Source organism: Xenopus laevis, chromosome 3S (assembly GCF_017654675.1).
Source record: "Xenopus laevis strain J_2021 chromosome 3S, Xenopus_laevis_v10.1, whole genome shotgun sequence".
Lineage (NCBI taxonomy): Eukaryota > Metazoa > Chordata > Amphibia > Anura > Pipidae > Xenopus > Xenopus laevis.
This window is the reverse complement of record NC_054376.1, coordinates 110,172,222-110,184,468: the sequence shown is the minus strand read 5'-3', so window position 1 is coordinate 110,184,468 and position 12,247 is coordinate 110,172,222. Positions and strand designations below refer to the sequence as shown.

General features: G+C 38.2%; 1 protein-coding gene across 2 annotated transcripts in view; it reads left to right on the top strand.

Moving 5' to 3' along the window:
* rad50.S (RAD50 homolog, double strand break repair protein S homeolog) overlaps positions 1 to 12,247 on the top strand; it is a 60,230-nt gene that overhangs the window by 7,737 nt on the left and 40,246 nt on the right. For both annotated transcript variants that reach the window (XR_005966697.1, XM_018256194.2), the window contains exons 5-7: positions 5,310 to 5,495; positions 7,097 to 7,301; positions 10,523 to 10,651. Coding sequence is in view for 1 of the 2 variants with exons in the window: in XM_018256194.2 (XP_018111683.1) it covers positions 5,310 to 5,495; positions 7,097 to 7,301; positions 10,523 to 10,651 (520 nt within the window). In the remaining variant the exon portion in view is untranslated. The remainder of the gene's footprint in view (positions 1 to 5,309; positions 5,496 to 7,096; positions 7,302 to 10,522; positions 10,652 to 12,247) is intronic.

Below are 12,247 nucleotides of genomic sequence, written 5' to 3'. Positions count from 1 at the left end.
AACTGAATCAGCATCACAACATCACCCGGCAGTGCATTCCACAACCTCACTGTCCTGACTGTGAAGAACCCCCTACGTTGCTTCAAATGAAAGTTCTTTTCTTCTAGTCTAAAGGGGTGGCCTCTGGTACGGTGATCCACTTTATGGGTAAAAAGGTCCCCTGCTATTTGTCTATAATGTCCTCTAATGTACTTGTAAAATGTAATCATGTCCCCTCGCAAGCGACCTTTTTTCCAGAGAAAACAACCCCAACCTTGACAGTCTACCCTCATAATTTAAGTCTTCCATCCCTCTAACCAATTTAGTTGCACTTAGTCTCTGCACTCTCTCCAGCTCATTTATATTCCTCTTAAGGACTGGAGTCCAAAACTGCACTGCATACTCCAGATGAGGCCTCACCAGGGACCTATAAAGAGGCATAATTATGTTTTCATCCCTTGAGTTAATGCCCCTTTTTTATGCAAGACACAACTTTATTTGCTTTAGTAGCCACAGAATGACACTGCCCAGAATTAGACAACGTGTTATCTACAAAGACCCCTAGATCCTTCTCATTTAAGGAAACTCCCAACACACTGCCATTTAGTGTATAACTTGCATTTATATTATTTTTGCCAAAGTGTACTATTAAGAAGGAAACCTTCACTTACTGGTTCCTCATTTGTGTAGACAGGTGAAAAATATGAGTTCAGAATCTGCGCTTTTATTTTGTTTTTATCAACCAGCTGACCCCCCTCTGATAGTAAGGGTCCCACCTCTTTCTGCTTCTTTTTTTTACTATTAACATATTTAAAATATAATTTTGGATTTTTTTTACTGCTTGCTGCAATATCCTTTTCTATATCAATTTTAGCTTGCCTTATAGCTTCTTTGCATGATTTATTGGCCTCCTTGTACCTTATAAATGTTTCGGCTGTACCAGCTAACTTGAAAGCCTTAAAAGCACGTCTTTTCTTACCCACCTCAACACCAACGCTTCTATTGAACCAAAAAGGTTTTGCTTTGCAACGACGTTCCTTGCTTACATGTTTCATTTTTGTTCAAGGAATCAATTTCCTCTTGTGCTGAAACTTGCCATTTTTTGGCTTCACTTTTTGGTAGCTGATTGATCTCTTCCCAGGAGTTTGGTTCAAATATTTCTTGTGTGTTAGCTTTGTAAGGGTATCTGGGAGCTGGTATCCCTTCTGTGATGCGGGCTGTCATTCGCAGTTCAGCTTACTCTGTGACATTTGGTTGTTGAGGTGTACTTTATGAATTTTCCATCATGTGCTTCATAGAGTCACCTGTTTTGACAAGTGGTTCTACCCCTCCTGTCACAGACACTGTTGTTGTCTCTTCAGAGGATTCAGGTATCATTGCTTTTGATAAGGAAGACTCTTCAAAATATACGCTGTGGCTTACTGTCACTTTGCAGGTTTTAGGATTTAGAACTATGTAAGCTTTACTGTATCCAACCAATACACCTTCTGTAGCTCTGTCTCCCAGTTTGTGGCATGTTTCACTTGGAATGTGCAAATATGCCTTTCAACCAAATATTCTCAAGTGATTTACACTAGGTTTCTTACCATTCCACAGCTCGTAAGGGGTAACTGCTATAGATTTTGTTGGTAGATGGTTTTGTAGGTATGTTGCTGTGGTTATTGCTTCTCCCCAGAATTAGTTTGGGAGGTTGGCATCATTTAGCATACATCTTGTCATCTTTACAAGTGTGCGATTCTTTCTTTCTGCTACACCATTCTGTTCTGTAGTGTATGGAGCACTTGTTTGATGTTGAATGCCTTGTTCCTTTAGATATGCTTTAGCTTCAGTGCTTGTGTACTCCCCTCCATTGTCAGACCTTAGTGTCACAGGATTGCACTGGAATATGTTTGTGGATTCTGCTATATAGTCCTTGAGTTTATCCAGTGTTTCACTTTTGCGCTTCATTAGATATACTTTTGTGTATCTGGAGTAATCATCTATGAAAGTCAAAAAATACTTGTTTCCAGCTGGGGTCTGTGTTCTCATCGGTCCACACACATCACTGCGGATTGACTTGCCCTGTAGCGGTAACCTTGTTGTCTTTGCTTTGATACAGCAGATGCATTTTCATGATTGCATTGCATGGTCAGAAGTCATATTTTTGTTTAACAGTTCGTGTATTGCATCTTTCTGAACCATTCTGAATTGTGCATACTTTGCCTTTAAAATGAACAGAGCACCCTGCATTTTTTAAACGTTTTCTGGAACATACAGTATATCCTTCACAAGTATATTATGTTTTTGTCCTGTGCTTGTGACACAGTTCACATAGCCTTGACCAATTCCTTTCACAGTGATGCTTTCCCTATTTGCAAGGAACACTTTCTCGTTTGTATCATAATCTATTTGATCAAAGCAATGCTTAACACTTGTCATGTGACTCATTGCTCCTCAGTCAATACACCAGTTTGATGAGCAGTTATCTTGTGTTAGCTTGCAACATCTTTCATGGAGTGCCTGCAGTGCATTCCACATACCTTTTGCTGTAGATTCTTTCCTGATGTGAATATAGTGAATAAAGTACCCCCTCTTGTAAAATATAAGGATATTATAAGTTACCGAGGAGTTTCATGACCATATAAAAACACGAGGCCGAAGGCCGAGTGTTTTTATACAGGTCATGGAACTCCGAGGTAACTTATAATATCCTCATATTTTACAACTGGGGGTACTTTATTAATTATAATACACAAATTTTAGTGAGTCAAGTGACAGAAATTACATCACTACTCACCGTTTATAACTGATGACATCACTACTCACCGTTTATAAGGATATAATTTACAGGATATTCATGGCTTTTGTGTATTATAAGTTGATCATCTTCCACCAGTAGGCTAATAACTGCTTTAGTCTGTCTGTTTCTTTTATTGCAATCCTCAGGATTTTTTCTGGTCTCTCTGTGTTGAGTACCTCCCACAGATCATCCTTACATAAAAGCATGTCCACCTTAAATTTCCATAGCTGATAGTTGCTGTTATTCAGCTTTGCTATGCCTGACCTGAACTCCAGACTAGCTGCCATTTTACCATGTGCTCGGCTTCTGTCTGTCTCTCCAGAGATTCTGAGGATCAGATATCAGTGGTGCTGTGATCTGGGCCCATAACCTGTTAGCAGAGAGCTGATCTGAACTGCATGTGCAGCTTCTGTGTAAGTGAGGACAGACACACCAACTTCTGTGTGAACAGTAACTTGGTTGCTTTACAGAACTCAGCATAAACACTTCAGAATAACATGTCTGCAACAGGAAGTTTCATAGAGAGAATAAACAGGAAGAGGAAGAAGTAAAACACAGGGTCACAGGTTAAACATGACATCACATTGCTAAGCAACAACAGACCCGCCCTGCATTAAGTAACATCCACTGGAACAATCTCTGTCTTTTGTTTTCCAACAACCAGTAGGTCTTTCCAGCTGACACAAGGTCACCCATTCTGATTAGAAGAAAAGTGGTTCAGAAGGAGTTTTTTACAGTCAGAGCTGTGAAGATGTGGAATTCTCTCCCTGAATTAGTTGTACAGGCTGATACATAAGATAGCTTTAAGAAGGGATTGGATGGCTTTTCAGCAAGTGAGGGAATACAGGGTTATGGAAGATAGCTCATAGTACAAGTTGATCCAGGGACTAGTCCGATTGTCATTTTGGAGTCAGGAAGGAATTTTTCCCCTCTGAGGCCAATTGGAGAGGCTTCAAATGGGTCTTTTTGCCTTCCTCTGGATCAACTGGCAGTTAGGCAAGTTATATATAGACTTAAAAGGTTGAACTTGATGGACATATGTATTTTAAGAAAAACCCCGCCAATAGCTGTTACTAATAATTTACCAGTTTACAAAGACTAAAGGTCTTGTTCAACACCTAATTAAGTGCAAAGTTAAAGTGCTGTGCAGATTCAATACGTGCTATTACGACTATTATTTTAATTCATTAATACTTAATTCTATAAATTAATCCACCAATTCATGACAACTCAATTAATTATGTATATGAGTTCATTAGATAATTATATATCCAGACTAAAAAAGCTCAAAAAAACTCAATTGATATTTCACCACTTACTATGCAGTTAATATGCCATAAAGTGCAGTGCAATACATTAATGTGAATAGAACTAGGTAATTTGTTAGCTAATTAAAAAGGAGTATAAAAATAAATGGAGGGTTAAAAGTCATGCAGTCATAATCCATAAAAAAGTTAGGAGAAATTGGAAGGAATAGATGGTTGAGTTGTCCCGTAAACTAACTACCTGTTTTTTTCTAGGGCCTGGGTCACCACAAAGTTAAGGCAGGACAGGGTAACCGGGGCTGTGGCCTTGGTATTAATCTTGCCCTAATAATTAAAAGAGGCTAAGTAACCCTTAAAAGCCACAAACCCACGGGCCCCTTAGAATGGAAGGAAGAATGAAGATTGTAGAAAAGGTTGGATTTGACCCAGAGACAATTCACACCCGCATCTGTTGAATTCCAAAATGAACCGTTACTCCTTTTTTTTTTTTAAAAAAAAGGAGAGAGATTTCTATCTGAGTCAAGAACAGAATTTCGATTTAAGGAACAAGGAACGCCGACGCGCGTTTCGCTTAGAAGCTTTGTCAAGAAGCTTCGTTTACGGGACAACTCCACCATCTATTCCTTCCAATTTCTAACTTTTAACTTTTTTATGGATTATGACTTCATGACTTCATGACTTTTAACCCTCCAGTTACCTGGGGCATTTATTTTTATACTCCTTTTTAATTAGTTAACAAATCACCTAGTTCTATTCACATCCATTTATGGCACTGTACTTTATGGCATATTAACTGCATAGTAAGTGGTGAAATATGAGTTTTTTTTTAGCTTTTTTAGTCTGGATATATAATTATCTAATGAACTCATATACGTTATTAATTGAGTTGTCATGAATTGGTGGATTAATTTATAGAATTAAGTATTAATGAATTAAAATAATAGTCGTAATAGCACGTATTGAATCTGCACAGCACTTTAACTTTGCACTTAATTAGGTGTTGAACGAGACCTTTAGTCTTTGTAAACTGGTAATTTATTAGTAACAGCTATTGGCGGGGTTTCTTTTTCTTAATTATTTCTTCAAACTTGTTATAGTATCTGACGTTGTCAGACCTCAGCCAACAGCTGCTTTAAAAAAGGTTTTAATATATAAATAAGGGCATCCAATTTTCAGTTTTGCTTACATATGTATTTTTTCATCCTATGTTACTAATGTTGACATATAGGTACCTATGACATATGAAATCTAAGCATTTGGACTAAATATTTTTGTTCTGGTTCTAGGCATGGAGGGCCAGTCAGTCTAAGACCAAAATGTGAAGAAATGAATAAGGAAATGATCAGTGCATTAGGAGTCTCTTCAGCAGTCCTGAATAATGTAATATTCTGTCACCAGGAGGATTCCAATTGGCCTCTGAGTGAAGGAAAGCGGTTGAAAGGAAAGTTTGATGAAATATTCTCAATAACAAGGTAAACATTCAGTGACATCAATGCTTTTCATTTTTGATATATGAAACAGGGGGACGTCATTGTATTTCCAAAAGCTGCTGCTCGATAACCTATGCAAAATATATGTAAAGTGGAACGGATGATCTCTTGCAGGACTGACCTTTTACACCATCATGGAATCGGTGGCGATCAGGGATTTGTTCCTTTGCTGGAGATTTGCCTTTTCATTTTTAAAGACTACAAATCACACTAAGATTGTTCACTGGCCACGACAAAGCCCCCAGTCCAGTTGGGGGAAAAAAATAAACATTCTTTATTAAAACTCTACTCGCAAATGCTGTACTCACTGCATGGGAAGGAAACTCCCAGTGCAGACGGCCACTTTGGGACACGTGCATAATGAGCAATTATTGTACGTGTGTTGTAGATCTGCAGGGATTTGCATTTACTAATCCTACGTTGCATTCCTTCAAATATTGAGCAATCTGGGGCTCATTATGTGCATGCATGTGCCCCAGCATGGCAGCCCCCACAATTTGCATATCTCTTTGTATGGAGCTTTTCTTGACTGTTTCTTTTTACTGGACTGCAGGCTCTGTTAGCCCATTATTCTTGTAGGAGACATAGTTTTGATGTAACAGGTGCCCTTTAAAGGGCAAGTAAAGGTAAAAAATAAAATCACATTTTTACTTTCTTTAATGAAAAAGAAACCTATCTCCAATATACTAATTAAAAAATGTGTACGGTTTTTTTTAAGAAACCTGACTGTATGCAGTGAAATTCTCCCTTCATTTACTGCTGTGGATAGGAATTGTCAGATGGTCCTTAACTGCTCTGCAGGGAAACAATCATACTTATTAACAGCAGAGGGAGAAGCTTTGTTTGTTCCCATGTAGAGCAGTCAGCGACTGTAGAGATTTGTATTGTATTTTAGTTTTGCCTTTACATCCCATTTACTGTTTCCAACTCCAGCTGCAGGGTCAAAGATTATGGAGCCATATTTAAACAGATAAACTAGGATTCTATTTGGAGGATTATTTTGCTGCAGCCACTAATTCTGCCGAGTTCGATACAGTTTATATTAAACAATACAAAAACTATGAAATCCGCATTAGATTACATGACAACACAGGACCCAGTGCAGTCTGCCTATTCTGAATATTAATCAGTCTTGCTGTATCTGCTTCTGTCAGATATTATTTGACTTGTGCTGTTTTGATAATGTATGACGATCCCTAAGCAGCAGTCTAGACCACAGTGAGCATGTGCACGGTCTTGCAAAGATGTTTAACAAAGTTGTAAGATGGTGACCCCCTGTGGCCAACTCTGAAAGCATAAATCATTTGTTTTATTAGGCTTGTGGTGCAGAAAGTTCATGTTTATGTTTAGTATACAAAATACAGCATTTCTAGCCTTATTCTATTTTAGACTCAGCTTCCCCTTTAAGTCCCGTGTTTGTTATGCCTTGTGTTTCCTGCTGAAAGATGTTGTTTCACCCAAGCTTCAGTTTTCTAACAGACTCTTTGCCACTATATTCTAAATACTCTTTTATTTTTATAAGATACCTGTTACCTGCTGATGACTAGCAGCATTATACTAAGATTTATTGTACTGCTTCCCAGGTATAGTAAGGCTTTGGAAACCTTAAGGGACGTTCGTATGAAAGAAGATCAGAATGTGAGTAATTATCAGGAAGAAATCAAATATCTGAAAGAGAACAAGGAAAAGGCAAGGGAAATTCAAGATAATCTTCAGAGCAAAGAGAAACAGCTAACAGTTTCCAAAGAAAATGTAAAATCTATTGAAAGTCAACTTGAGCCACTTAAGGTAAGCTTCAGTTTTAAGCAGTTTTTAATATTTGTACACATCAGTTATAATTTTTATAGATTACATACAGTATGCAGATAAAAAAGGTTTATTTGTGTAAATGGCAAACACAGCTGCATCCATTTTTCTTTTACTGAAAAGTAAGTTAAATGAGCCTTCTGTGCAAATAAATCAATAAAGCCTATTCCATCCAAAGTTAATGCAATAGACACAGATTAATATGCATATATAAAGAGTCAGTAGCAAAGATGGTAAGGCTACATGGTCAGACAATATCTGTTGGTACTGTATAGCAACACATTGTCTCATTGCACTTTCCACTTTATATAGGGCAAATTCACTAAAGTGCGAAGCGCCTTACGCTAGCGCTAGTTCGCCAGCGTGGCGTCATTTCGTTACTTCGTCGATTTACTAACGGGTGCTGGCGTAAATTCGCTAGCAAAGTGGACCTACTCTAGCGCTACTTTGCACCCTTACGCCAGGTGAAGTTGCACTATGACGAAGGGATGTAACTACGTTAATTCACTAAGATGCGCATTTTACTGAACGTTACCTCTTGCGCCAGACTTGCCTTCACCACCTGAGACCAGGCGAATTGCAATAGAGTAGATAGGGATTGCTTCAAAAAAAGTTGGAATTTTCTAAGTCCCAAAAAACGCTGGCGTCTTTTTCCTTTTTTAAGGGTGATAGGCTGAAAAAGATCGTACATTTTTTTGGGGTACCCTCCTTCCCCCCTACATTTCCTAACATATGGCACCTAAACTATACAGTGGGCACATGTATAGGGCAATATAACAACTCTACTTTATTTTATGAAGCTTTCCCAGGCTTGTGTAGTGTAATGTATTTGCTGCTACATATACGTCCATTGTACTTTAACTTGGCGCCGTATGCAAATTAGGCATCGCTAGCGTAACTGCGCTTTCCTTGACAAATTAACGCTAGTGCAACTTCGCTACCTTTCGCCTCCCTCAGCACAACTTCGGATTTTAGTGAATTAGCGGCACCCTGGCGAAGTGTGGGGAAGCCTGCGCTAGCGCAACTCTGCAGGTTATTGAATTTGCCCAGTATCCAAGGAACGTATACCAGTTTTGTATCTCTTTCATATACTGTAACTATTACAAAGAAAAGAGCATGCACGGGACATTTATTCCATTATGTGACTTGTGTTAGTCAGATTGTGGACAGCTGGGACTGCAGAAAGTGTCACATTTTTGTAGGGATGTATTGAATCCACTATTTTGGATTCGGCCGAACCCCCGAATCCTTTGCTAAAGATTCCGCTGAATACTGAACTGAATCCTAATTATCATATGCAAATTAGGGATGGGAAGGGGAAAACATTTTTTACTTTTTTGTTTCGTGACAAAAAGTCACGCAATTTCCCATCCCGCCCGTAATTTGCATATGCAAAGTTTGATTCGGTTCAGCTGGGCAGAAGGATCCAGCCGAATCCGAATCCTGCTTAAAAAGCCCGAATCCTGGATTCGGTGCATCCCTACATTTTTTTAAGATTTACAGAGCTTGTTTGACCTTGTCTAATTTACTTGCTGTCTAGTGCATTTTAATGTGTAAAGTAGTTTAAACTTAAAAAAAAATGATGGTAGCATACTTTTAGAGATGCTAGTGAAAGTTTCATATTAGGACTTTGGGCATTGTCTATGTTAATTTTGATGGGGGTGGGACTGAAGGGTGGGACTGAAGTATTAGTAAAAACAATGTGGTTTTTAAGAGTGCAAAAAGGAAAGGTTGTGGGAGCACTCCATGGCTAAATAAAAAAATTTTTTAAAATGATTTCCTTTTTCTCTGTAATAATAAAACAGTATCTTGTACTTGATTTCTATTCAGATCCTCCCCTATTCATATTCCAGTCTCTTATTCAAATCAATGCATGGTTCCTAGGATAGTTTGGACCCAAGCAACCAGGTTGCTGAAATTGCAAACTGGAGAGCTTCTGAACAAAAAGTTAAATAACTAAAAAAACACAAATAATAAAACATGAAAACCAATTGCCAATTGTCTCAGAATATTACTCTTTACATCATACTAAAATTTGATTTAAAGGTCAACAATTTTGAAAAAAAAATGTACCGTATAAGCCGAGTTTTTCAGAACTCAAAATGTGCTGAAAAAGTCTACCTCGGCTTATACTCGAGTCACTGGGTGCGCATAGGGGTTTCAAGTTTAAGGAACCCGGTCCGCTAGGACCATGTGGCAATGTAGTAGGCGGAAGTGACGTGCAGAGCTTGATGAACATGCGCTGTTATGTCATGCCAGCTGTTAATCTTTGCTTGCCGCAAAGGAAACAAGATCCAGCAGTCCAGAAAGGGAGATAGCTGTCAGCCTGTCAGCGACTGTGAGAAAAACGGGGAGGTGGAGAAAAGCGGCTTTCAGAGATCGAGCTGTGAGTGAAATGATTCAGAGAGGAGGGGGAGGGAGAGAAAGACAGCTGTGACAGTAGGGGTGGGAGAGGTGGAGAGAGCGGACTTTTAGAAGAGGAGAGGAGAGGTGGACAGAAAGTGGGCTTTGATAGAAACGGAGGCAAAAAACAGGGGAAAGAAAACGGATGCAAAACTAACTTTTGTCTTACTGACATTTTAAAGGCACTGTGACTGGTGCAGAGAGAGGAAGGGAAAGATATGGAAGCAAATGGTTAGAGGAAAGAGTTAAAAAGGGCCCTGTGTGGATACTGTCTCTCCCCATTGAAATGTAGGAACTTCCCTTTTTAAGTTCAGCATTTATTATTTAGTGTGCCTATAATGTAATATTAGGCACACGTATAAGGATATGTTAAATCCCAGAGGTTCATGACTATATAAAAGCACAGGACCAAAGTGACAGAAATGACATCACTTATGACTAATGACATCATGACTAATGCTGCATTTCTCACCCTAGGCTTATACTCGAGTCAATAGTTTTTTCCGGTTTTTGTAGGTAAAATATACTCGGGTCGGCTTATACTGGAGTATATACGGTAGTTAAAAGGTATGACGGTCCAAATTATGGAAATGTTCCTTATCCAGAAACCCCCCACATCCTGAGCATTCTGGATATGTATATAATTAGTGTGCAAGAATATTGCTTTTCCCTAAACTGAGAGTTATAGTTGCAGACTTTTGCAGAATTTATGCAAAGCTTTGAATACATTCATGCTTGTATTATGTAATAATAATTGTATAATACTTTTTTATATTCCATGCATTCCATGAATCCTTCAGGATCGCCTGGCAGACATACAGAGAAACCTTTTTAAAGTGATAAGACTTGAGAATGAGATAAAAGCTTTAGAGAGCCGTAAGAGAACTATGGAGCAGGATAACCAAGATTTAATGGAGAAAATGGAGAAGGTTGATTCTACTCTTATTTTCTATCTTATTATGCTGTACTCTAAATTTTAAATTGAGACGATGGGTCACATTTTGGAGGAGATGCACACATTCCAAAGTTCATTGCATTTATATTATATCCAGAATTTGGTGCTGCTGTAATTTTTATTTATTGAAGTACTCTGTCTTAAGTTATCTTAACTCCAAGGTTGCCATGATCCTCTGTAGATCATATAGAAATTAAAGACTAGTTCATCTGCTTGTATCATTTTATTTCCCCAGTCTCTCCATTACTTTAATGTTAATGTGTGCTTTAATGTTTGGGAGAATATTTATTTAAACAAATAAAAACAGGGCTAAACAGGACAAAATGGGAGATTGAAGCTATTCCATGTTTGGTCCTTGCAATGTAGATTCGCTCATTGTTGTGACTGCTTTGTTAGTAAATGTCCATTATGTAGTAGGGTTTATCTGTGCACTGATAATCTGATTATCTACCTCGCAAGGACCAAACATGGATTAGCTTCAATTTCCCTGTTTGCTCATGCTATGTTCACTTCAAGCCCTAGTCATTAAAACTCATGTTGAAACCCACTTTTCTGCCCTTTAAAAATAATTGACACATGCATGTGTCCATTTATCGGAATTTGTCTGGCTGCTTTAAGCAGCCTTGTAACATGGAAAGTAAATTGTTAAGTTTGAAATGCATATATATTTTTATTTCTCCATAAAAAACATATTGGGGGATGATAAATTTGACCCATAGTGTTGTTATAAACTTTCCCTTTCTTTCCCAATCTCCTTTAAACCTTTTTTCCCCTGTTTTTTTTTTGGCTTGCCCATTTCTGCTGATTGTGGTCAACTTGTTGGTTTGTGGGAAAGGGATTTGTGGGTTCAGTTGGGTAAAAATGCAGGTTGCGGGTCTTGGGTCCTGGTTACAAAAATTAGACTCACACAAAACTGGAAGTGCTCTCTGATCATCAGGGCCAATGAACCCCAACAACCAAAAAAAAAACTGACTGCGGTTGAGGGTTCAGTTTTATTCTTTATTATTTTTCTTTTGATGTGTAGCTTTTACTATTCATCTTTTATTCTGACTGGCAAACTTCTGCATACCTGCTAGATTAATTAAGAGTTAACATTTTAAATTCCAAACCTGTTAGCAGCAGAATAAAAATTGTTAATATCTAAAAATTGTTTTCCTTGCTACTACACATACTACTGTTTATCATCATACTTAAAATTAATGGTAAGGCGAACTACCAATTAAACTGCACAGAAGGAAATGGAAGAGGGGGGAAACCACCCCAAAAAAAACCAGAAATGTGAGTAGTATCAGAATCTCAGATTTTCCACGTCCATTTCATTCCTTGTTGCATACTTTCCAGAGTTCAGTACTACTTCGTTATACCTAGGGGCACATTTACCTAGGGTTGAATATCGAAGTCGAAGGATTTTCCGCTATTCCTACGATCGAATGATCGAAGGAATAATCTTTCGATCGAACGATTCGAAGGATTTTAATCCATCGATCAAAGGATATTCCTTCGATTAGGAAGCCTATTGGGACCTTCCCCATAGACTAACATTGGCCTCGGTAGGTTTTAGGTGGCGAAC